We start from the raw sequence: 26,816 nt of genomic DNA, 5'->3' as shown, positions 1-26,816 counted from the left end.
ATAAACTATTATAAAGAGGATTCTTTTTCATAGTTTTCCAACTCATCTCATGCTCTCCTCATTCACAACCCTCTCAAATCTCTCTCTCACCAGCCATCTCTGCTCCTTTCTCAAGTTGGGTAAATACTAGATAAATAGGTATTACTTGAAAAAAAATTCCATGGTTGTCAAACATTCCCTAAAAACTAGCTAATATCTTTTCACTTGTTTCCATGCCAGTCCTTACAATAATAAATCATGTATGGGCATGTACTATAGTGCCATGTATGTGTGAAACGACTGGCATGTAAACCATCTAGAGATAGTCTTTTCCAAGGAAGAAAATGCAAAAGCAAGAAAAGAAAAGAAATAAATGAGTTTTAGTTACCTGAAACGCACTCGCTTGAGATCTCTAGTTCCATCTTGAAGTGCCACGAGGGTTATATACACACCGGGTTCATATTGTTCAATCCACTCTGCCTCAACTTGACCACCCACATTTGTAGGACTTCTGGACTTAAAACCATTCTCACCATTTTGAAGATGTGGGTCCGGTTCCTTGCCATCAGTGTCATCAGATCTACTGCTAGCTGTAAGTATCCCTCCATTACCATTACGCAGACCTATATCTGCATGCTCTTCACTCCCATTGGATACAAGAGAATCTCTCTGTGAACGAGTATGGCCAGAAAATCCATTTATTGAAGTACATTCAATAGCCGTGGGAGAAGGTAAGTTGGAACCATTGATTGCATCGGTTAACTGATATTCTCCATTTGAATTAGAATTGCGAATAGCATTTGGCTCCACACCATTTGGTAGCACCTCCGGTCTTGCATTCTCGCTATCATAGGCCCCAACAGGTAGCCTCTCCAGAATACCTTTGAGCTAAAAGGCATTGATCAAAAGCAAGTAAAAATCTGTCAATCGAAACCAGATCCCAGACAAAAATGTAAACATGCAAACACAGATAAGTCGAAAGATCTACTTAATAATCATCAATATAAAAACTAAAATAACAAAAGGGAGAAGAAATTTACATCCACTGCTTTTGATAGGCAGGGGCGGAGCCAGGAATCAGCTTTAGGGGGGCAAAAATGGTTGTCATGGCATGTTGGGGCCCACCATTTTGCACTTCATGTATTGATAGGTGGAGCCCACTATCTCCCCCTAACCCATGCATAAGGTGGAGCCCACAATTTACGCCTCATATTTCAATGTAGTGGAGACTACTATTGACACCTCACGTTTTGTATCTTGTTAATCATTCCATAGGATGATCCTGACACTCCAATCTAAAGGGCAATCCCATTATAGATTGGACAGTTAGGATCATCCAATGGAAATGATTTAGCTATGTAACCTATTTATGTTGTGGCCCCACAAATGAGAAGTTCGGATCATCCTATGAAGTGGGCCCTCAATTTTTTTGAGAGAGAGCTTTAGTATAAGGGATTTGCTAGCCACCTTCGCGCCCGTCTTTTGCATGTGATGACAGCCACAACAGTGAATAAGACAAAATCTGTCAACATAGATGTCTGTCATCACATTCAAAGGACGGGCGCGAAGCTGCTTTCCGCCAAGGAGGCTAGCAAAACCCTTAGTATAAAAACCCTATCCAACAAATCCTAACTTTTAGCCGTGTAAACATATACGAGGAGAAAATTTTGGAAACGGGCCTAAGTTTGGGTTAGTAGAGCGACACTTTAGGGATTTTTTTATCTTTTTCCGTTCCCAGCGCCAAAAAAAGAGGTGGAAGTCTATTTTCATGATGGTTTCCGAGCATAACCTATGCATATGGAAGAAAAAATCCCGAATAAATTGGTATCTAATAAACCTACGACTTGGAAAAAATCGCCAATTAGAAGGGGGGCAACCTTAGTTTCAAGGGGGCAAATTAAGAAATTTTTTTTCTAATACCCCTGTCGACTCGGGAAAATCCAAAATTTCAGGGGGGGCAATTCCCCCCCCCCCCCGGGCTCCGCCCCTGCTACACCCTGTCTTTTTTACTTTAAACTTCTTCCACTGGTTAAACTTAAACTTCACAACTGAACCAACAAAAAAAAGTTCACAACCTAGAGGGTGAATCCAAAAAGAAGCGGGGTTCTAAATATTAGTTTAGTAACAAAATAGACAGCACCAGACTTCTTCTTTTTATTTTAATGGTAAAATTCATTAAAAAAGACCGAGATGGTCGGAGACTACAGAAAAGAAATAAACAGTTACAACTCAAAAGAAAACACCCTCAAGGGGGAAGATAATCAAATTTCTCCAAAGATTCCAACGCAACCCCCCCTCCTAGCTTGAGAATCCGCCTCTTCATTTGCCAACCTCCTAACATGATTGAACACAACATGAGAATCTCCGATAATATCTAGGATCTCATTAAAAAAGTCCACAAACCTCCACGGAAACCTATGAGAACCCGATAACCATCGGATAACATTAATAGAATCACCTTCCACTACAACATTATTAAGATATTCCCCTTCAAGAAGCTTTATTCCTTGATGAGCCACCCGCACTTCCGCCTCGTTCGAATCAGCAATCTCAATAGGACCGGCAAATGACCAAATCACCTCACCCTTATCATCCCTTAATACCCCACCAATACCCGCCGAGCCGGGGTTACCTAAACTTAACCCATCAAAATTAAGCTTGCACGAGCCTTCCTCCGGAGGAACCCAAGCTTGAACAATATTATTACTCCTTTCCACACTTGAGCACACCTCTAACCATCCATACCATAAATCGAATGCGGATACAAAATCAAATAGAGGCAATGACTTCACCCAAAATATAGTTAACGCCGTAGCCTTTGAAGCAACAAAAGTAGCACTTTTAGAACCTCTAAACGTTCTAGCATTTCTTTCTCTCCATAACAACCATATAATGGCAAGAAAAGATAGCTTCCAGAGCACTTTCCCCTTCAATCCCCACAGAGCAAATTGCCAATTCTCAAGAGCCAGACATACCTAATGGAGATCGCATTCTGTTTATTAATTATAAATTCACCAATAGCGTGTGTGTGGGATGGGGGGGGGGGGTGCAATTCCTCGGAAAGCCATTTCGCAGCTCACTTTTGCATGGGAGAACAGCCACACATGCTCACTTTTCAGCAGATTTTGTCTTATTCATTTAACCCATCTGAGGTGGCTGTTCTCAGATGGGATAAAATACAGTAGGGGCTTAAAAGTTAAAATACAGTAAATGCCACATTGTTTGGGTGATGCAAACCATTCATTTGATGGGCCCTCACATAGATAGGGTGTGCCCAAAAAATCAGCCCAACCCTTCAATTTGTGGAGGTAAAAATGGGACGGGTATTAAAACCTCCATAGTTCGAAGGGTTAGGATGACCCTATGGTGCTGATTTTTTGGGCACACCCTATGTGAAGCCTATCAAATGAATGCTTTGGATCACCCAAACAATGTGCCCCCACTGTATTTTAAGCCTAGGGAGTAGATAAGTTATCTGGGAATAGGAACTCTTCTCTCTAATTTATGAGGAAAGTGTTTCTAGTCGGCCGACTAGAAAAGTTATCTAGTCCGTCGGCCATAAAAACAGTGGGGCCCCCATTTTTTGGGTGATCCAAAACATTCATTTGATAGGCCCTGACATGGATAGGGTGTGCCCAAAAAATCAGCTCCATAAGATCATCCCAACCCTACGATTTGTGGAGGTTAAAATGGACGGGTATAAAATTCCACAAATGTGTCCATTTTTTAGCTCCACATATCGAAGGGCTAGGATGATCCTATGAAGCTGATTTTTTTAGCACACCCTATCCATGTCAGGCCTATCAAATGAATGTTTCGGTTCACCCAAACAATGTTGGCGCACTGTGTTTCTGGGCAGCGGACTAGAGAAGGTTCTCTAGTCGGCCGACTAGAAACACTTTCCTCATATATATATATATATATATATATAGAGAGAGAGAGAGAGAGAGAAAACGGTTTCTACACACAAGTGTAGGTAAGTTATCTACACACTAGCTTAAAATACAGTGGGGGCCCACATTGTTTGGGTGATTCAAAGCATTCATTTGATGGGCCCTCACATAGATAGGGTGTGCCCAAAAAATCAGCTTCATAGGATCATCCTAACCCTTCAAACCGTGGAGGCAAAAAATGGACATATTTGTGAAGGTTTATACACGTCCATTTTACCTCCACAAATCGTAGGGTTGGGATGATCCTATGGAGCTGATTTTTTGTGGACACCCTATCTATGTGAAGGCCAATCAAATGAATGATTTGGATCACCCAAACAATATGCCCTCCACTGTATTTTAAGCTAGTGTGTAGATAACTTATCTACACTTGTGTGTAGAAACCGTTTTCCCAAACAATATGCCCTCCACTGCATTTTAAGCTAGTGTGTAGATAACTTATCTACACTTTTGTTTAGAAACCATTCTCTCTCTCTCTCTCTCTCTCTCTCTCTCTCTCTCTCTCTCTCTCTCTCTCTCTCTCTCTGTATATGTATATATATATATATATGAGGATAGAGTTGTTGCGCTTGAGCGCGACTAAGCTTAGCTACGCTCGAGCCCAAAAACAGGGGTGGGCCACATTTTGGGTGGGATCCAAAGCATTCATTTGATGGGCCCTTTTATGGGGAGGGTGTCCACCAAAAATCAGATCGATTGGATCACCTTAGGGTGTCCATTTGTGGGGCCAAAAATGGACAGATTTGTGGACAAACAGTATCTGTCCATTTTTGGCCCCACAAATGGACACCCATTGGTGATCCAATGGAGCTGATTTTTGGTAGGCCCCCCATCCATGATGGTGCCTTCCAAATGAATGGTTAGGATCAACCCCCCCCCACAATGGCCCCACCCCCCTGTTTCTGTGACGAGCACAGCAACCCTTCTCTCTCTCTCTCTCTCTCTCTCTCTCTCTCTCTCTATATATATATATATATATATATATATATATATATATATATATATATATAGCGCACCAAAAAACTGGTGCGCTTGAGGCGTTATAACGCCTCCCATTTGTTTAAATGTTTGGGTCCCACATAGCAGAACCAATGGGAGCGTTATAACGCCTCAAGCGCACCATTTTTTTGGTGCGCTTGAGCGCACAATCTCTCTCTCTCTCTCTCTCTCTCTCTATATATATATATATATATATATATATATATATATATATATATAGAGAGAGAGAGAGAGAGAGAGAAAAGTGTAGCTACACATACGTGTAGCTAACTTAGCTACACCGACAGCTTAAAATACAGTGGGCCCCACATTGTTTGGGTGATGCAAACCATTCATTTGATGGGCCCTCACATAGATAGGGTGTGCCCAAAAAATCAGCTCCATAGGATCATCCCAACCCTACGATTTGTGGAGGCAAAAATGGACGTGTAAAAACCTTCACAAATCTGTCCATTTTTGCCTCCACAGTTTGAAGGGTTGAGATCATCCAATGGAGCAGATTTTTTGGGCACACCCTATCAATGTGAGGTCCTATCAAATGAATGGTTTGGATCACCCAAATAATGTGGGCCCACTGTATTTTAAGCCGTCGGTGTAGCTAAGTTAGCTACACATGTGTAGCTTCACTTAACTCATATATATATATATATATATATATATGTGTGTGTGTGTGTGTGTGTCCTAGGACCAAAAAGTGTCCTTATTTTCTAGGACCAAAAATCAATGTTATTCCTTTGGAAGATCCAGATCTATACCATCTTGCACACTAATCCTCCCGAAGGCTCAAATTAGCCTAGGCCCAGGGTTTTATATCATGAAAACCCTTCACCTTCTCGTCTTCTACTTCTCTGATTAAATCTGAATCAGAAAAACGTGCGTGCGTGTGTGTTAAGCTTCAGAATCAAGTGTCACTGTAACATCCATTTTGTAGTGTCCAACTGATGGAAGCTGCAAGTGAGAAAACTAGCCGTGTACAGTTTGGCCACCTCCAAGGATATACAAGCATTATTTCTTGGTCTCGACACAACCAACGTTGCATAAGAGTGTCTCCTAACTAAGCAGATGTCTGACATACGTAATATAAGAATAGTCATCAAACACAAACATATGTTACAGGGCTTTCCTATGCACCATAATACTTTGTATAAGGCTCTATATGGTCAAAAAAATTGACGCAAATCTCATCCAAGCAGGACGACACAAATTTCTCCATTTTGTAAATTATTCCTCAACAAGTGCAACAAATGTCCATAGTAATAGATAAATAAGGTTATATTTCGATCTCTCTCTATCATGTTAACATTGATTGAAAACTCTTTTGGGTTGGCTAAGTTCTATGCAGGGAGCCGCACATAGTGTCCAATAGAAATTTCCCTATTTAATCTCCCATTTCTTCATTACAGCTTTGTAATTAGGATTAAAGGATTCACTAGCGTCCTTCGCAGAAGGCATTTCGTGGATGGGCTGTTGCACGTGAGAGCAGCCACATCATGAATGAAGACAAATCTGCTGAAAAGTGAGCCGGTGTGGCTGCTCTCACATGCAACAGCCCATCCGTGAAATGCCTTCTGCGATGAACACTAGCAAATCCCTAGGATTAATGTGAGTTATAAACTACACGACGTTGTATGACAAACTTCTGTACCAATGGAATCAAAAAATAAAAAATAAAGCACCGACATTCTTCATTGTGCCAGATGCATCCACAAGAAAAACATCTCATTTGGGGCAATAAACTAATAAGTTATTTAACAAATATTGTTTGATGTCCGTTCAAACAATGATTTCTATGAGAACTTAACCTCATCCAGTCTTGATGTTCATACATTGTTTTCTTCAATATTGAGCCCCTTAAGTCACGGAATGAGGTTGCCTTATACCCCAGTCCAACTGCATTTACAGCATCAAGCATTAGTTGCCAATATGGAGAGTTGGCAATATTGAAAGATATATTAACATTATAGCTGAGCATGCCAACTGCCATGTCATCCTATTATGTCGTAGCCAAAGCATTTTTTATGTTTTTTATGTCTGGTTGAGCTCTAAGGATTGTTTGCATAGCAGAAATTTCCTACACCCTTAGAATCTCTATTTCTCCATTCAACTCCCTTTTAAGGCATTTTATCTATCCTTTTCCCCTAATCTAGCTCCTAGTGGGGCTAGTAATACCAACATCCTCATCATCCTCCACTTCAGCTTCATTGGCATATCGTATGGATTAGAAATTTCTAGCATAACTATTCTTTCTAGATTTTTTTTCTTTTTGTAATCATCCAAAAGTTTTTTGACGTTCCATTTTACTTCACCCAGAATGCCCGCTACATGTTCCTTTTAGTTGTGTAGCATCTCCATTTGATATAAGCTTATTGAAAACTGTTAGAAATGAGATTAGGGTTAGAAAGAGGAGGAAGAGGAATGGAGAGATGGAGAGTCTCCACTAGGGAGCTCCTCATGTAAGTGATGTACATAGGCCCAAATAGGGCAAGTGAGTACAAAGACTACACTACCCTCTAACATACACCTAATGACTAAACTACCCTAATACATGTTATTCAACACTCCCCCTCAAGCTGGATTTTATCTACTAAGGAACTCCAGCTTGCTACAACGGAGACTACAACAACAACTAAAAATAACAAAAATGTACAATAAGCTCATACACACATCTAGCTTGGTATAACACTCATCCTCAAGCTAGTGTGGCGAATACATAATGAAAGCATGATAATAATAATAATAAAAGACAGGAACGGCCACAAGGAACAGCATCAAGATCAATGGCCATAAAAAAAAGGAGCAGCTCCTCCTGAAATAGCACAACGGCGAGAGCGATCAACCAAGGCCTCTCCTTGAATGAGAGCACAATGAACAAATCTGCATATTGCAAGCAATGGAGGCGCCATGGCAGGAACAACAACGATCTAGCAAGCAAAAGGGGCACACCAAAGGTGCGCACGGCGAACACTGGCGAAGTAACACAACGCTAAGGAAAGATAACTACCGATGGGGAAACCATCGGAGACAAGGTCAACGGGGAAACCGTCACCTGAACATAAGAAGAGGAAGAGAATAACCAACCAACGATGGAGAAACCATTGTCTGGTGACAAGGTCGACGGCATAAACATCGTCGCCTGACGATAGAAAGAAAAGGAGGGAGAGGATAACTAACCAACGATGGGGAAACCATCATCTAGTGACAAGATCGACGACATGAACATTGTCGCCTGAAGATAGAAAGAAAAGGCAGGAGAAGATGACCAACCAACGATAGGGACACCATCGTCTGGAGACAAGGTCGACGGCATAAACATCGTCTCCTAAAAAGAGAGCCGACCAACGATGGGGACACCATCGCCCAGAAAAGAGAGGTCAACAGGAAGAGACTGTCGCCTGTAAGAGAGCCGACCAACGATGGGAATGGAAACCATCACCCGAAAAAGATAGGATAAGGCATTAAGCCGGATAAGAGTAATGCGTAAAACTACGCTAAGAGAAGGCATGAAAGAGAAGACACATGACGAGGGAGACGGAGTACAAAATCACCAACAATACTCCCCACGGGCGAGACTACATGAGCCTGAAGACAAGAAACGACAATAAAAAGACAACACGAATCTGCATCATGTGGAAACGACAACAAGACAATCAACGGGAAAACAACACCAATACAACAATTCTAGACAACCCCCCCCCCCCCCCCCCCCACACACACACACACACACACACACAAAAAAAAACAAGACAACAAAGATGACAACACTTTCGGAAAAAAAAAAACTAAGAAGACAAAATTAAGAAAAAAAAAAAGAACTACATGAGAACACTCCCCCTCAAGTTAAAGGTTCAACTTGCAACGAAATGAAGACAACTAAGGCATCACACCTCTCTCGGACATTCCACCGAACACTTGGTGTGCCCCTTGAAGAACAACCCAAAGGCCATGAAAGCCAAGAAAGGGAAAGAGAAAGAGAAAGAGTAAAGAGAAAGATATGACAACAAGACAAAAAAAAAAGAGAACAACAAAAAAACAATATAAAGAGTATGAGAGTGCAAATATCAAATATGGGGCATAAGATAATGTTGGCTTCCAAGAGAACAAATGGGGTTTAGAAGCAAGGGGTGCCAATATCAAACCCTAGCGGTGAGTGTGAATGATAGAACAAACAGGGTTGAAACTTCAACTATTGAAAGAAAGACGGACATGATGGTCTGAAACTTGTAGACAAAGCTTTCCTATTACCTCTCTCTTCACTAATTCCAAAGCCCACCTAAGGGTTCTTGTTTCTTCTCTTTCTCCTAGTGAGTATGAGAGAGAGATGAAGAGGAGGAGGATGAGGATGCCATGAAACTGGGCTGAGGATGACATATCTGGAGTGAATGAAATGGGGAATAGCCATTATCTGCAGTGATTGAGAATGACACATGATAAAATAGAAGATCTCTACATGGGTGCTGGAATCTATGGATCTAAACTAGGATAAGTGTTCCAAAGCTTGATGAATGGCTATTACGATCCATCCAATCAGAAATATAAGATAGATAAAAAGGCAACAACAAATGCCAAACCATCTTCAATCTTCAGATGTGTGGATTGTGAAGGCGGAAGGGAGTGTTACTGATAGGGTTTGCGATAGGGAGAAGAACAGAGAAGGGTTTGCGATTATTTCCGGAAGGTGCTGAGAAAGAGAAATAATAGAAGATCTGAGGAGAGAAAATAGGGATATGGTGAGAAATTTTCGAAAAAAAAGAAGCACAATAGCAAACAACACTTTGCAGAGAGAAATATAGTGAGAGAAAGAGAGATGGCATACGGCGGCAAGAGTAACTCTTCTTCTTTTTCTTCCCTAGATCTAACCTAAAGCTCTAATACAATGTTAGAAATGAGATTAGGGTTAGAAAGAGGAAGAAGAAAGGGAATGGAGAGATGGAGAGTCTCCACTAGGGAGCTCCTCATGTAAGTGACGTATATATAGGCTCAAATAGGGCAAGTGAGTACAAAGACTACAATACCCTCTAACATACACCTAATGACTAAACTACCCTAATACAGGTTATTCAACACAAACTATAGAAATGGATTTATTCTGTTGAATCGGAGCCAATGTACCATATATCCATACCAGGTCATTCGATTAAGCAAGAGCGGAACTAGTGGAGGATGCTCTTCCGGAAGGTCCCGGACTCATCTTCTGCTTTAGATTTAACTGAAAAATGAAAAGAAAATCTAGACAAGACAAATAAAACCTAAGTTATGGTACCTCGTTCAAATCCACCAGATTAATGAAGGAAAAGACTCCTTCCCTTACTATTGGAAGGAGATCTTGCATGAAAAATTGGAGAAAACCTTGTCTTCAAGCTTTGGGTAGGATTTGAGGTAGAAATAAGTATTGAAAAAAATGAAGAAATCGGGGCATTTGATAATTTTGATGTTTATTTAATCCTCATTCATTTAGGAGGCTTAAAAAGAGAGGGTTAAAAAAGGTCAAACGCCCTTCAAAGAACTATAAAATGATCATAGATAAGTATAAATGGGGAAAAAACAAAATCTGTAAAATGACAAACCTAGAAATTTCCAAAGTTTCCGATCGACTTCATCTGGAAGGCGACATTTCACGGTATTGCATCCGATACAAAGGAAAAAAACGAAACATACTAGAACAGGAGAACGAACTTTTGGACGATATGCTTCTTTCTGTTCTTTGTAACATTTTGTAAAATAGTAAGAAATGTTTTCCCCGTTCCGGAAAAAATGGAACAGTATTCACATAACTAAGGGGGAATGTTACGAAGATAGTTTAGTTTGTTTAACATTATGTGTTTGTGTAATTCTTTTAGTTATTTCGTATGCATATTTACGTTAGTAAGATGGGCCCATCATGGATAGCCCTAGTGGCAACTTCTGTAATTAAGTTGAAGTGAGACATATAGAAAGCAAGTGCGTCATGGGGTTGAAGTTTAACCTCCACAAATTCACTTTTTTTCATCTCCTTTCACTCTTTCTTCTTCCTTCTAGCTTTTCTACCGTACAAATTGAATGAAGATGCTTTATTATTAAATCAACACAGCTTAACAAGAAAATACACAGGAGATGAATCAAATTCACTTTTTTTTCTTCTCCTTTCACTTTCTTCTTCCTTCTAGCTTTTCTACCGTAAAAATTGAATGAAGATGCTTTATTATTAAAGCAACACAGCTTAAGAAGAAAATACACAGGAGATGAATCAGAATATTACCTGTGCAGTTAAGGATTTTATAACTTCTTTGGCCGCTTTAGACTTTGCAGATTCCTCTGCAGCCATTGAAACAGCTTCTTGAGCCTTCGTTGCTGATTTCTGCAGCTCATATTCTTGAAATTCACACCGTTGTTTCAGACTATCAACCTAAATAAGGTTCGTAGTAAACGAATAAATTCAGTCTGCAAAAAAAAATCCTAGATTTAACAAAATAAGAAACAGGATAAAAGTAATATACCTGGGCATGCAATTTTTGCAGTTCTTGATTCAAGAGTTCATTTGTTTTCTTCAAACTATCGTCAGTACTTTTGGAGAAAGAAAGGCCTGATGTTGTAGGAACCGGTGTTGCGGAACGTGGAGGGCTAGGTTTTCTAGAGAAAGGTGAAACGGCTCTGGAATTTATTCCAGACTGAACTACTGGAGTATGAACTAGCTTAGGAACTGTTCGACGGAGATCAACTGTTCTAGGAAAAGAAAAATCTTTTAATTGTAGCAATGAGGGATATGGAGAAACTCGAAGAAAAGTTAAAGAAAAATCAGTCTTCTTTCCTTGTTTGGTTGCCTTGGTATCTAGATGCTTAATCAAATCAAGATTGGTAGGGAGTGCGCTCTTTGAAAATTTTATATCCGCCTTGTCTAACCTGTCTTTGTTTTCACCTGAAAGACGGGGAATAATAATCCTCTTGATATTATTACCGCCGCCTTCGGACACTTTATTTAGCTTGGTATAACAGGGATCACATACACGATATGGCTTGCCAGGATTAGGAGCCAATGATGCCCTTAAAGCCTTTCTGGAACTACAAGAATGACAGTGTACAAGTCCACAGTTGTAGCAATTATGCCTCTTTCGAGTAAATCCAAATGCCTGTCTACAAGTTGAGCACTGAGACTGCTCAGCGCCAGATACCCACTTATGAAGACAAACAGTTGCTGTGAAGTTTGAGCCACAAGCAATATTTTTAACATGTCTATCCTTCAGAGCTTCAACAAGGGTAGGTGTTTTCCGGTCTTCAATGTCTCCATGGCCCAACCTTCCATTGGCTCCCTTACCCCATGTGTATACCTCATTCCTTGATGTTAGAACTCCCACATGGTATGACCCACAAGCAATCTCTTCCACAAATTCACCAACAAGTTTATCTTCTACAATGCAAGGTAACTTTCCATCAGAGCGAGGATTTCCAAGTTGACCGTAAACAGTACTTCCCATGGTAAAAACATTTCCCGACGTTGTCAATCCAACTGTAAGATTATGCCCACAAGCCAGCTTATGAAAATTGTAATCAATAAGTGATGGGACACAAGTGGGTTTCAGTCGTGCTTCCTTATCTCCATGACCAAGACGGTTCTTGTCCCCATCACCCCAAGTAAATAATTTTCCGGAAGAAATACTGGAACTGGACTGTGCCACGATAACCTCCACCACAGCGGCAGTATGCCACACTCCACATGCAACAGCAATTGTCTTTAGTCCCATCAAAGATTCTACTTCTCTTGGATATGCAACACTCTCACTATTACCATGACCCAAGACACCAAATGCTCCATCGCCAAATGTGAATAGCTGCCCACTTGATGTTACCAAGGCCGTATGCCACGGGCCACACGTGACTGAAGCTACCTGAAGTCCCTCCAAAGGACCTAAAACTCTCTTGGGTATATAGTGACTAACATCAGAACCATGACCAAGAAGCCCAGCGCTATGTGTGCCATCCCCCCATGTATAAAGTTCACCAGCAAAAGTAACAGCACAAGTATGGAACTCTCCACAAGCAACAAGCTCAGTATTATAGATGGCTAAAGATTCGACAAGACGAGGTTGGATAACATTTCTACCCACTCCATGGCCCACACGTCCTCCAGATTCCTCACCCCATGTAAAAACATCTCCTTGCCTAGTAACCAGTGCGGCATGCTTGACCCCACATGCTACACGATGGACATCCAAAACCACATTAGACTCCAAGGGCTTGGGAAGTAGCACATCAGTTCTTGTGCTTGAAGGATGAATGCTTTTATAAGGACCACCCGTTGAAGAGTTCTCACAAATAATTTCACCCCAAATGTAAACATCCCCCAAAGCATCACAGTCATCATGTGCAGAACCATGACTGGAAGTGCTTGGGGCACTAGAGACACTAACTCGAAAGGCATCTGAATTGGTTCCTTTTACTTGCATATTTTTGAGGTCTGATGTTACATCTGAGCTTTCTGAATGTAGTAGATTTTCAGGAGAATAAATTTGAAGCAAAGTATTAGTACTCTTACTAAGAGAAGTTTCTGGAGAGCTAATATCTGGTGGGGCTCCAACAGAACTGTCGCTAGGGCTGTTAGATGTTAAGTCTTTGCTATCCTGAAATAAGTTCCATGAAATCATTTATCAACCATGTTGTGAAACTGAACAGACACTATAAATGCATCATTTTCTAAGATAAATTGTGATACATCCAGAAAATAATTTATGGAAGACAAATGTAAGGAAAGTGAATTGAGCCTATACAATTCTAACAAGAAGATTCTAATAGAGAATATAATTCTTGATCCAAGGGAAAGAATAACATCTTGCTCATCTTAGGCTTTAAACGTAATCCTAATTCCTGACAAGAGATTTAGTTTTCTTCTATGAATTGTAAAATGCTAGTTTTAGTTCACAAATGAATTCCTTTATTCAAAAGATCTACATTTAAGTTATCTACCAGATTAACTGAATTCCTTTATTCATCATTTTCACTCAATGTATACTATCAAGAAGAACATTGTCTTCCATATATCTTATTGAAGGTATTTATGACAACTAGGAAAGCCCCGTGACTCTTTTAAAGGTTACAATTAATGAATTAATAACAAGATACTTACTTTCTTTGGTATAAGATGGAGGAAATATGCCTCTATTTGAAGCTTCTTCCCACCAAGAATCAAACCCCCCTCATGCCACTTCCCAGTATTTTTGAAAAAATTCACAACAAACTAGTATTAGTGTATTATTATTAATTTACTATTTCAATATTTGAGTATTCTTCTTCTAATACTACTACTATGTGTAGTATTATAATACTTTCTTGTAAGTGCACCTTATCTTGTAAAACTTTGTTCAGTGTATTGCATAGGGGTGTAAACGGAACAAATTCCAAGCGGATATGGCTATATCCGAATTCGATTGCAGTATACACTATCCGAATTTGGATTCAGATTCGAATTTGACAGATATTTAATATCTATCACCGAATTCGTATCCATCGGATATTGTTCGAATTCGGATATTATTCGTATCCGTTTATCCAGTAAATTCGAAAATTTTATTGCAACACTTTATTTTTCTTCTCCTTCTTACTCCTCGAATGAATTTTCCAAACCCTAAAACCAAGACCTCTCTACTTTCTCTTCACAAAATTAACTCTCAAACCCTAAAATATATGAGATCTTCTTCTTTCTTTTAACACAAAGGCAGAGAGAGAGAGAGGCCGTGAGGATAGATGATGGTGTTGGTAAGTGGTCTTTGAGTTTTTTTTTTTTTTTTGTATATAATGGAATGGGTTTGTGCTATTTTGAACAGATGAAGTGAGAGTGCTGATGGTGGAAGATGAAGAGAAATGGGTATGGAGATGGGGATTGGGTTAGAGGTGGAGATGACTGGCGGTGATGGAGGTGGCTATGAGAAGGTGGAGAGGGACGGCGGTGGATTTTGGTGGGGTTGGAGGCAGCAAGGAATGCCGAAGATGTTGTCTCAGCCTCCTCCTTTCTCCTCTCTCTTGCTTCTCTTTGCAAACCGTAGAAGTCCCCTCTTTTAATTGCATTTTGGCTTTTTATATAACCCTAAGTTGAAAAATTGATCTGAGCCGTCCATTTACCATCAATGACCTAGATGGCCTTTTTGCTTTAGAATTCTCTAGAAGCTACGTCATCTTCTTTCAATCACCATCATCCATTTGTCTCTTTCATCCTACAACCCACATTTGCTGCTTCATAAAGAAGCCATGTCAAACTCCAAGAATGCCCTTAAAATGAGAGATTCCTTCATTTACTACCCAAAACAGTTTTTGTTTTTGTTTTTTTTTTCTAAAAAGAAAATTCTTAATAATAAATAAAAAGGATTTACTTCTCGGATTCAGATGTTAAACGGATCGGATATCCCATTTACCAGATTTGCATCTGCCAAGAGCCGGATATCTCATAAACAGATTCGGATAATATCCGCCTGAAACGGATTCGGATAATATTGGCTTTAAACGGATTCGGATGCGGACAGTCGAATTTTCGAATATCCATTTACACCCCTAGTATTACATAATTTGTTCATTCCTATAATTATTAAGTTGACAGCAGACTTATAGTTCCAGTTGTTTGGGATTGAGCCTCTAGCTCAATGGTCAAGGCTTTGTCCCTCGACTTGGAGGTCTAAAGGTTCCATCCTTACCTACCAAAAAAATGTAGTTCCAGCTGTAGATAAATTGACACACAAGAAGACCAGAAAGGCTTTGATAAGCTCACCAGCAAAAAAATTTGGAATCAAATAAAAGTATCAAAACATAAATATGCCAACAAATCATTAGAAATAAAAGTAATCAGGAATTTGTGGTCGAAAGATATGCACTAGTGCATTTCGAGACCAAGTGATGAGAAAATCACATGCTTATCAACAAATATAGTCAATCTCAATATCTTCTGAGCAAACGTGAACTCAATTCACAGCCATAGTCATTCTTGGGAATTTCTTAGAATGGGTGTATCTCAGGAGATTTTGAATTTTCGGTTTCCTTAGTTTTTTTCATCAAAGAAAAACGGGAAAATGAAAAAAAAAGGCAAAGTTTTAGAACAAGAAAAAGAACAAAAATACTATATTATTTTTTATATTTATTTACCACCTAATGTATGTGTATGTATTATAAAACAAAAACAATTGATGTCTTGTCGAGATGGGATGTGCTCAAAATATTATGAAAACGGTACAATTATGTATGATGTAAGGAAAACTGAGAAAGAAAGTAGTGCCACATGCGACTCAACGAAGGGCAGCAGAATCGAACTAATTTCCAAAACATAAAAAGAAAATGTGCAACAAAGTTTAGCAAGGTATTGATTTTTCTTAGAAAAAATGGTTAAAAGATCTCATGCTTATGAAGAGTTAGGGTGATGACAATTTGCAGTAAATGGCACAACCATGAATATATGGACTGGTCACTGGTTTATCAAACTAAATATATTAAGAGATCTAAAGGTACATTAATGTTTCAATGCAACATAATATGCATGTGTACAGAATGAAATATGTTACTTGCAAATTCACATCAAGAGATAGTATATTTAGAATCATTTTTCTCACAAGCCAACTTCTATGGATCCATTGTACAACAAAGATTTGCAAAATTACAGTCTGGTAATCATGCAGAGAAACTTAATAGGAAAAAAAAAGATGATATGCCCCTGACAGCCACATGGGAATCCAATTTATATAAGTGTAGCTGAGGATACTCCATGTTTACATTTAGAGGGAGTTTAGTGCAAAGATGGATAATGTCAAAAGATACTTATTTGAACAACAGACACTCCTAAAATCATTAAAAAAAAAGACACTCATAGAAATGGTTCTCAGATATATATATATTACATCAAAATAGAGCCCTCCATCACTCCACCCATCAATTTTTGAACGTCCACATAGACCTGAAGAAATCAATGCCTTGAGGCCAGTAAACCACACCTCTGCTTCAACTTTGTCCTTGCAAATCTAAGAAGTGGCAACATATCAAATCGAAGAAACAAGAACGCCAGTGCACAGAAATTCAAGAGATAATAATCCGGTAAATTCTAGAAGAACCACAAAATAGGTATACTAACCAGATCAAGAGATCGTTTGCCATTATTGTATATAAGTGAAAACGACAAATAGTCCTTCTCAGGGCACAAATAACGTTGGAAAACAGACTGAAAAGTTATGCAAACAAAGTTGAATAAATAGAAGCCAAAAATTTATTCCTAGGATAAAAAATAGAAATTTTTAAGCTTTACAAAAAAAAATAAACATAAAAACTAAACAATCAGAAAATCTCACAGTTCGCTGTCCAGGGTTAATTTTAGAGACAGAAGCTAACTTCAAATTCCTTTCTCCACTGCTTGAAAGCCAGATCAATGATGATTCATCCTGTGAATCATGGATACAAACAAGTAATTTATAAATAGCACAACAAACTTAAAGCCTTAATAGCACGTGTCTACAATCAAAATCACGAAATCTTAATAACATAACATCGGTATTCTAATACAGTAGCCAATAAGAAAAAAGTATCAAAAGAGAAGGGGAATGATAAATGCGCCCCTTTCCATTACTTGGGACACCGAGCTGCAGTGTACGATGCCAATCAGGTGCCTGCATTCCTGCCCATGCAATGTACAACAACCACTTTGCAGTCATAGATACAGTGCAGCTGGGGGAAAGGGTCGCATTTATCATTTCCCGAAGAGAAATATTAAAATGTACTTTAATGTACGTATCCTAATCTTTCAAGCAGGATTCATCAAATCATGATAGTACACAACATGGAATTCCAAATGTACATGTCAGTTATTAATTAATAACATTTTTGTATTATTGTTTTAGGGCTTTCCTACAGTTTACATAACCGAGAATTATAGACATTCTTTGGAGTTTTGAATTACATCCTAGCATCAAGCCAGGCTCTTTCTAAGATTCACACTCCACTCCTATTCTCCATGCTACATAGAACACCAAGTGCATATCAGCACCTTCTAGTTTATGCTAGGCCTCAACAAATACACTATGCTGCTGCTAAACTCTACCTGGCACTGCCCACCCCAGTGACTGATAGGGATCAATTTAAAGTTTACAGCCGTAGGAACAAGGGTAAAATGACCATTTCAATGACACCCCAGGTCAAGCTAGTTAATCCCATACCTCGGTTTGGAGCTTCACTGAAGAAATGACCCCTATGTAGAGTTAAATGGTTAAATAGAGTCATTTATTATCTTAGTAGGGATGTATGTCTTTTTTTAACAGTTATGGCACTTAAGCGACTTAAAGTTAAAATAACTTTCACTTATTTTGGAAGGTTTTGTAGGGAGGTTTCTAGAGAAGGTTATTTTTATCCAGAGGGAGTCATGAGTTAGGGTTTTGGAATTCTGTAGAAGTCCTTTGTTTCTCTATACATTTAGGTATTAGGGCAATCTCTTGAGACATGTCATGTTCATGAAAAGAAAAGAGGTTTTGCTTGCAGCTTGAAGAACTCTTTTTCTCCTCAGACCTTGAAGTAATTTCTCGATCGTTCGTGGGTGTGACACCCTCGATCCAGTGGTGTCAGGACCTAGAGTGAATAACTTTAAACTTTCTTTCGTTCTCCATCTTCTACGATAATATCTTCACCATCTACTTTTTTCTTCTAGTTCAAATTTGAAAAGCTCTCGATAATTGTGGATTTTCAATTTTAAAGTTTCCATGGATGGTTACGTTTGACTAAGACAATTCAGACGAACAATCTGAACAGATCTGATCTATCTTCTGAATTGATATTTCTTTATGAACTCACCCATCAGGCAGATTGCCATGTTACCAATCAAGTGAAAACTAGCATTGAGTGATTTATTTTGTTTAGATGACAGGCTTTTGCACTTTACCATTGAATTTTTTTTTTTAATGGTTTTGCCATTGTTAATATCAGTGACAAATATAACTCTCAAGGGATGCTAAATATGCCCCATAATTTAAACATGCAACAGCCACATCTGAAATGTTATGGGAGCAACATAGCTCCCAAAAAAAAAAAACATCAGTTCACTCATCTCTGAGCATTCTTCTAGAATCAACAGTCTTGGTGCCTGCGTTGCTCCAGTTGAAGCCATGTTGGATCGATGTCTAAGCAAAGGAACCCATCGACCCAAGGGGAAAGGTTTTGACCTCAAAACGTAATCAACCCTGACCAGAATGATTGAAATTGAAGTACAATGAATATTTTTTTAGTGAATGATACAATGAATATATTACTAGGCTAAAGGAAAACATATATTAACTCTGAAAGTACAATTAGTCGACTTCTTATGAATATACAACGAATTGACTGGAGAACCCACACACCAACCACCCACAAACATATACCAGTATTCCGGACCCATGCCGTGCATGAGTCTAAAACGGTGGGCAACCCCATAAAAACATGAGGTGAAAATGGTGGGCCCCACCCTAATGCATAGGTATGGGTAGAGATGTTGGGTTCCACGCCATCAATAAGGGGTAAAATGGTGGGCCTACCTTATGCATGGATTTGGGTAGAGATGGTGAGCCCCACCCCATCAAAAAACCCGAGGTGCAAAATGGTAGCCTGGTAGGCCCCATCTCGTACATGGGTTTGGATACAGATGGTGGGCCCCATCCCATCAATAACACAAGGTGTAAAATCAGGGGTACCACCCTATTAACACGAGGTGTAAAATGGTGGGTACCACCATATGCCTGGGTTTGGGTGGAGATGGTGGGCCACCACATAAATAATATGAGGTGTTAAATGGTGGGCCCCACCCATTGTGGGTATTGTTTTAATATATACTAAATGAAATTATAGAGGAAAACGTTTTCCAATAAAAATGTTTCATGGAAAGAAATATGGTTAATATATAGTATAGATGGGATTTGCTAGCGTCAATCGCAAAAGGCATTTCGTGGATGGTCTGTTGCATGTGAGAGCAGGCTGAGCAGCCACATAAGCTCACTTTTCAGCAGATTTTGTCTTCATTCACGAGGTGGCTGCTCTCACATGCAACAGACCATCCGCGAAATGCCTTTTGTGATGGACGCTAGCAAATCCCAGTTTTAGAAATATAATATATCCAGACCCTTGTTGTGATAATGGCATTCCTCTTCATTTTTTATCCTTTCCAAACTGGCTTTCAGAGGCTGTTCTATTAACAGCTAATAAGACAAGTGTGAAGTAAAGAGAGGAGTGTCATTATCAAACCAATGGAGAGTAGATATCATCTCCTAAACGAGTCTCTCTCCTCTCTCTCTCTCTCTCTCTCTCTCTCTCTCTCTCTCTCTCTCTCTCTCTCTCTCTCTCTCTCTCTCTCTCTCCACACACACACACACACATTTATTGAGAGGTAAGCTGAGATTAAACATGAAATCTCAAGGCTCTGCTGTAGACCACCGTCCGAATGAGCTACATGATATACCGAGTCCTAAAACATTGTGCAAATTAAACAACAATCTAGAATCTGATTAGCGATGAGTGTGATAGACTTGAATATTGGGGAAGAGATTTACAGCTTGGAAGAGACTTAATTCTACCAAAAATATCAAATTTCAATAACTCGACCCGTTCTCATGTAACAGAGTACTCATATGAATAAAAGTAATAATATCTAAGGAGTCAATTCATCTATTCCAGATTATTCAAAGAAAGGAAATGCAATTAATGGATAATAATTACAATAAAGCGAATGTCCTCAAAGAAAATAGACAAGTAGCATACTCACATTTGAAAGTCTGAATGGGTAAAACTTTGGCTTCCCTTTACGACCATACTTGAGCAGTTGACTGCCTTTCTTCAAAGCAATTAGAGCCTTGAAAAGAAACACAAGAAGCAATTAAAATAGAAGAACAAAGTTTGGTGAACAAACGAAGTACTCAATAAGCATGACCACAGGCCTCAGCAATCCATATATTTTAAGTTTTATTGAACTAAGAGGGCCGTCAACATTAAATAAATGGCTTCTTGTATTAAGGGATTAGCTAGCGACCATAACATAAGGCATTTCACGGGGGCAGCTGCTGCACGAAAGAGAAGCCACATCAGATGAATTAAATGAATAAGACAAAATCTGAGCCTATGTGGCTGCTCTCTCATGCAACAGCCGCCCCGCGAAATGCCATATGCAATGGTCCCTGGCAAATCCCTTGTATTAATCAGCTGAGAAACCCATTCAGCAAATCAAAATGTGCACAAACCAATGACATCAATCACATAAAAAGGTAAGAACTGAGAACCATTCTCGAAAACTGAGTTGAAAACACCCACCCTAACTTTAAGAAACCATCAGCAATGAAGTTCACCTTCCTCGTGTTGCAATATGTTCATAGCATTGGGACATTTCTGTCCATCACATTTTTAATATATAAATAAGACTGTGAGTGGGGGTATTGATACTTTCTCACCTCACAATTCTCTTCTACCTACTTTCTTCCCTTTTCTTCCGTTCTTTTTGTTTATTGTTATAATACACAACCATTAACATGGTACCAGAGCCATAATTTCTAGGGTATGATCCTTCTTTCTTTGTTCTCTCTCCTCTCCTCTATTTCCCTTCTCGCTTATTTTCTTTTTCTTTTTCTTTTTGTCATGGTGCACACCACAAGAGTTGTGAGAGGTTGCAAGTATCACGTGAGTCCTTTAGTCAATAAAAAATAGATGGGATGTTTGTGTAATGTGTTAGAGCTGCTATGACGATGTTGCTCGTGGCGGCATTTTGCAATTGCAAATGTAGTTTCGTCATCAGTTGGTGCTGTCATTTTTCGCGTGTTGATGCGCCTATGTTGCTGTATGTGGACAGTTTTTTCCGGAGCGGTGTGTCGATTACCGTGTGGACAATTCTTCACCATGACTGGTTGGTTGTTACTGTATTTTTTTTATTTTTTTTATTTTTTTGGAAACCGTTGTCGTAGTCGCTTCACAGGTGTTTATTGGTTTGGCCAAGTTTGGATTGTTAATTTATCCTAATTATCTCAATGTCCAGGTTACTTCGATTAAACTTAATGGTAGTAACTATGTTCACTGGGGCAAGTCTGCAGAGGTTTCCCTTGCAACAAAAGGAAAAGTGAAGTAACTTACAAAGACAACCCTTCGGTCAATGCATCCATTTTTTATTTTTTTTGGAATAATTTAATGCATCCATTTTTTCAGAGTAGATTTAAGAAAATGCTCAAATTAAATCATAGTTGAATAATAGTATGCAGCCAAAAATCAGTAGTAGCCTTGTTTTTGTTGATAACTGATGCATATTAAACAAGTTTGGGAACATGTATTATGGGTTCAAAAGCATTACCGAATATATCAGTTGTCTCAGCAGTTTTTTAGTTTACAACAGAGAAGAATCTGAAAGAGTATTATTCAACAATGAGGAGGACAAAGGAAGAGCGAGTGAAGGGCTTCAAAAGAGGGGGTTTTCGTTGAAGGGTAGAGAGAGAGAGAGAGAGAGAGAGAGAGAGAGAGGGGGGGATCAGAGAACACGTATCAGAGAGATGTGGACAGCTGTAAGCTTTAAAAGGGAAGCAAGGATGCCGCTGCAATTTTATTTGCCGATTTTCTCTTCTGCTATATATAGTAGGTAGATAGTTGTAAATGACGGTCAGGTCATTGAAGGATAATTTTGAAGGGCAGTAGATGTAAATATTAATGCTGACATGTAATTCTCACAGAAAAAGAAAAGAAATCTATTTTTTTCTCTATATATTAAGGAAAGGGTTCCTGCTAACGTTAGCAACTAGCTTAGCTGCTAGCGTCAGCGTAAAACAAGGGTGGGTCACATTGTTGGGCTGATCTTAAGCATTCATTTGAAAGGCCCCATCATGGATGGGGTGTGTACCAAAAATCAGCTTCATTCGATCATCTTCGGATGTCCATTTGTGGGGGTGAAAATGGACAGATACAGTTTGTCCACTAATCTGCCCATTTTTTCACCCCACAAATGGACACCCTAAGATGATCCAATAGAGCTGATTTTTTTGTGGACACCCTATCCATGAAAGGGCCTTCCAAATGAATGCTTTGGATCCCCCAACAATGTGGGCCCACCTGGTTTTACGCTAACATTTTACCTGCTAACGTTAGCAGGAACCCTTTCCTCATATATATATATATATATATATATATATATATATATATATATATATATATATATATATATATATATAGAGAGAGAGAGAGAGAGAGAGAGAGAGAGAGAGAGAAGGGTACCTAAGGTTAACCTCATATAGCTTATATGAGGTGGCGCTCACAAAACATAAGGGGCCACATTGTTAGGATGATCCAAAGCATTTATTTGAAAGGCCCCATCATAGATAGGGTGTGTACAAAAAATCAGCTCCATTGGATCATCCTAACCCATCCAAAAGTAGAGGGCAAAATGGATAGACACTTTTTGCCCACAAATCTGCCCATTTTTGCCTCCACTTTTGGAGGGGTTAGGAACTTAGGATGATCCAATGGAGCAGATTTTTGGTACACACCCTATCTATGATGGGGCCTTGCAAATGAATGGTTTGGATCATCCAAACAAAGTGGGCGCCACCTCATATAAGCTTATATGAGGTTAACCTCAGAAACTCTATTCTCTATATATATATATATATATATATATATATATATATATATATATATATATATATATATATAACATCAGATGTATTAGCGATGCAACGCTAGGGAGATAATTTTAATGTTGCTCGATTCCACTCTAGTTGGAGATTAGAGTATGAACCTGTTCGGGCTGAAATTCTCAGTAGTCTTGAATTTCCACCTTCATTGGATATCTTTTTAGACTTCAGCGTTCAAATATCCAATTTTGGAATTCACATTGTTGCGGATTGACCTGCCTAGGCCGTTACGGGAGGTTATTGACTACTTATTGTGGTGGCTGAGGTAGTGGTTTTGGTGGTGGCAATGGTGAACATGGTAAAGGTGGTTATGGTGGTAGAGGTCGACGAACTGAGTGTCTGAGTCATGAGGAGGCCATTATAGAAGTCATGACCACAGTATAGATTTTTATTGGGACCTTAACGACAAGTCCACTAGTTTTGCCAATCATGTCACGTATAGTGATGAGGGTGCTATTAGTCTATTACTCAATCTTCTTGGGGACCAATCACTCTCCAACCTTCCAATGTGATATCTATCTCTCAAGAGGAATGTTCTCATTTGGTTACGCAATATGATACCAATCCATTTTCCACTGCTACTCTTGCTCAATCAAGTATCCCCCCAATTTGTATTACCGCTACTTTGTCATGGGTCATTGACTGAGGAGTGACTGATCATATGACTAAGTACGTCTAATATGTGCTCTACTATTCATTCCTTCTCTTCCACTCAATGTGTCACCCCTGCCGATGGTACCATCTCTCATGTCTCTGTTATAAGAACTGCTCAACCAAGTTCCTCATTGTCTTTATCTTCAGTTTTATTAGTTCTTGAATTTTCTTTTAATTTGATGTATACCAGTAAAGTTATTAAACTCTTGAATTGTTTTGTAACATTCTATCCCTCTTTTAATTTAAAGACGGAGAAGCAGGTTCACAGAGGGCATGAATTAGGAGGCCTATATTACTTTTTTTTTAAAATTGACAACTATATTCAAAATATCAAGATGTACAAAGATTGGAGACAAGTAGTCCCAGCCCATTACATATATCGTGACAGCCATTGGATTACCCTCCAAAGGCCAAAACAAAAAAGAGAAATACATCAAAAAATCAATAATAGCTTCAACTGATGCCCCACACTGCAGTTCCAAATAGAACAGACAGCTACAATTTCCATAATACCCAGAGAGAACCAGTTGTTATCAATGTTCAAGGCTGACACCATCACCAAATCCTACCATCAGATCTTCGGAATCCTCATTCCTTCAGTACCACGGGCAAGAGAAATCACGAGCAGCGAAGAACTGAGGTTTCTCAAGCACCTCTCGGATATCAGTACATTTCATCCCCCTTGAACCCAACAATACTCGCTAAAAGCTTTCACCAAAGCAGAAAGAAAACATCTCATAAACAAACCATGTCATATGCCTTTTTAACCCTAAATAGAGAACCGATTAAAGAGAGGAAACTCCTCGAGCAGCGAAGGACCCAGAGTGTCTCAAGCAAACTCCAATAATCTCAATTCACTTCCACTTTCACAGTAAGGGCAAAAGTTCCCATCATCAGATCCTTACAACCCACCTCTTCAATAGATAAAAAACCTACGCCATCATCCCTAAAAACAAAAAGAAAATCTTTAAAACACAAACATCAGTACCGCAAAACTATAACCACCCAAAAAGTATTTATAGCAAACGACTAGGGGAACCGCTATTTCTTAAGAGCTTTAAGCTCCCTGCTTCCTTTGGCCGGAGCCATAGCATCCCGCTTCTCAATATCCAAGAACATCTCCTTTGTCTTCTGTACATTTTCCTCAAACCCAATCCCAAAGGACTTTCCCATCGTCGCCATTTTTCCAAATTCATCTTGAGAGGCCTATTGTTCCTCCTTCTCTTCATTCGCACAGTCCTCCTCCTCTCCCTTCTCAGCCCTTTTCATGCAACTCTTGACCAGGCCTATATTACTTTGATGGTGGTGGTCCAAGATATATAGCTTTACAGTCCTCGCTTTCTCCTCTGCAATGGCACTTCCGTCTTGGCCATCCTTTGTTATGCAGTTTGAAGATTTATGTTTTGTCTTTGAGTCAATTTTCCTCCTTAGATTATCAGGCTTGTCAGCTAAGTAAGAATCACAGAGTGCCTTTTTTTGTCTTGAGTCAAATAGTTATGTTACTAGTCCATTTCAATTAACTCAATCAAATGTGTAGGATACTATTTGTGTCACCACGTGGAGGGGCGAGATTGTCCACGTTGCTTCCACGTGGAGGAGGAGATTGTTGGGGTTCCACGCAAAAGCATATATCCCACATCAGAAAGATGAAATGGATGTGGATGGGTTATAAGGGAATGGGCACCATCCCCTTAATGGCTAGCTTTTAAGGGTGAATTCTACCCGGGTCCCAACAAATGGTATCAATGGAACTACCAATTTCTCCAAAAGCTTAAGCTGTTGAAGATGACGTTATTTAATCTTTGATACTTTAACACTCCGCCTCACGTGTGGCCCCATCTTTTAGGGCTGGCCAACACGTGTCACATGTGGCCCCTTGATGGGGACATCAACAACGGGCGTGGATTCAATGTTTATAAGCGCCAAGGTTTTAAATGTCTGTTTCGGTGTCGGTTTCGGCCACAACGGAAACCGAAATATTTCGGTTTCGGTGGAAATTTCGGCAGAAATCATGTAAAAAATTGACAAAAATTTCGGTTCCTTAAAATTTCCACCGAAAAGTACAAAATTTTGGTGGAAATTTCGGTAATTTCAATGAAAATCTTTACATTTCGGTAGAAATTTTGTAAACAAGGGTGAAAAATGAAATTTCGGTTGAAATTGGATTTCAACTAAGGGTGAAAAACAAAATTTCGATTGAAATTTCGGATTTCGGAGAAATTTCAGGGAAATTCGGGGAAATCATGTAAAAATCCCATTCAATGTAATTTCGGATTCGGTCTAAACCGAAGCCGAAATTTTGGATTTCGGGTGAAATTTAAAACTATGACAAGCGCAGACGTGGACGAGACTGATGGTGGAGACTCTAGCATGGGCCACAGACATGGGTGTCTTTTTTTATTATTTATTTTCTATTTTCGTCATTTTATTTATAGCCTACTTTTTAGGCATCAAATCTCATCCGTTTGACGTGTTTTTGGTATTATTAGAAAGGTTTTTCAATTACCTATCTAATGAATCCAAGATCACATGATTTGGATGTGATTTGAGCAAGTTATGAGTGTTTTTAGCTAAGAAGCACGGGTACTCTCCGGAGGCCCACGCACCCGTGTCGGGTGCG

General features: G+C 39.3%; 1 protein-coding gene across 3 annotated transcripts in view; it reads right to left on the bottom strand.

Annotated features, from left to right (window-relative positions):
* The window catches only part of LOC143877450 (PH, RCC1 and FYVE domains-containing protein 1-like), a 45,856-nt gene that overhangs the window by 4,830 nt on the left and 14,210 nt on the right, over window positions 1-26,816 (bottom strand). For 2 of the 3 annotated variants that reach the window (XR_013250626.1, XM_077379491.1), the window contains exons 2-8: window positions 20,647-20,733; window positions 17,219-17,308; window positions 17,005-17,091; window positions 16,775-16,894; window positions 11,405-13,522; window positions 11,167-11,313; window positions 368-867 (exon numbers count right to left, since the gene is read on the bottom strand). Coding sequence is in view for 1 of the 3 variants with exons in the window: in XM_077379491.1 (XP_077235606.1) it covers window positions 368-867; window positions 11,167-11,313; window positions 11,405-13,522; window positions 16,775-16,894; window positions 17,005-17,091; window positions 17,219-17,308; window positions 20,647-20,733 (3,149 nt within the window). In the remaining 2 variants the exon portion in view is untranslated. The remainder of the gene's footprint in view (window positions 1-367; window positions 868-11,166; window positions 11,314-11,404; window positions 13,523-16,774; window positions 16,895-17,004; window positions 17,092-17,218; window positions 17,309-20,646; window positions 20,734-26,816) is intronic. The other variant, XR_013250627.1, reaches the window with a different exon arrangement.

This window comes from Tasmannia lanceolata, unplaced genomic scaffold (genome assembly GCF_043159265.1).
Source record: "Tasmannia lanceolata isolate RefF3 unplaced genomic scaffold, GAP_Taslan_0.1 ptg000005l, whole genome shotgun sequence".
Taxonomy (NCBI): Eukaryota; Viridiplantae; Streptophyta; class Magnoliopsida; order Canellales; family Winteraceae; genus Tasmannia; species Tasmannia lanceolata.
This window is presented reverse-complemented; position numbering and strand designations above follow the sequence as displayed.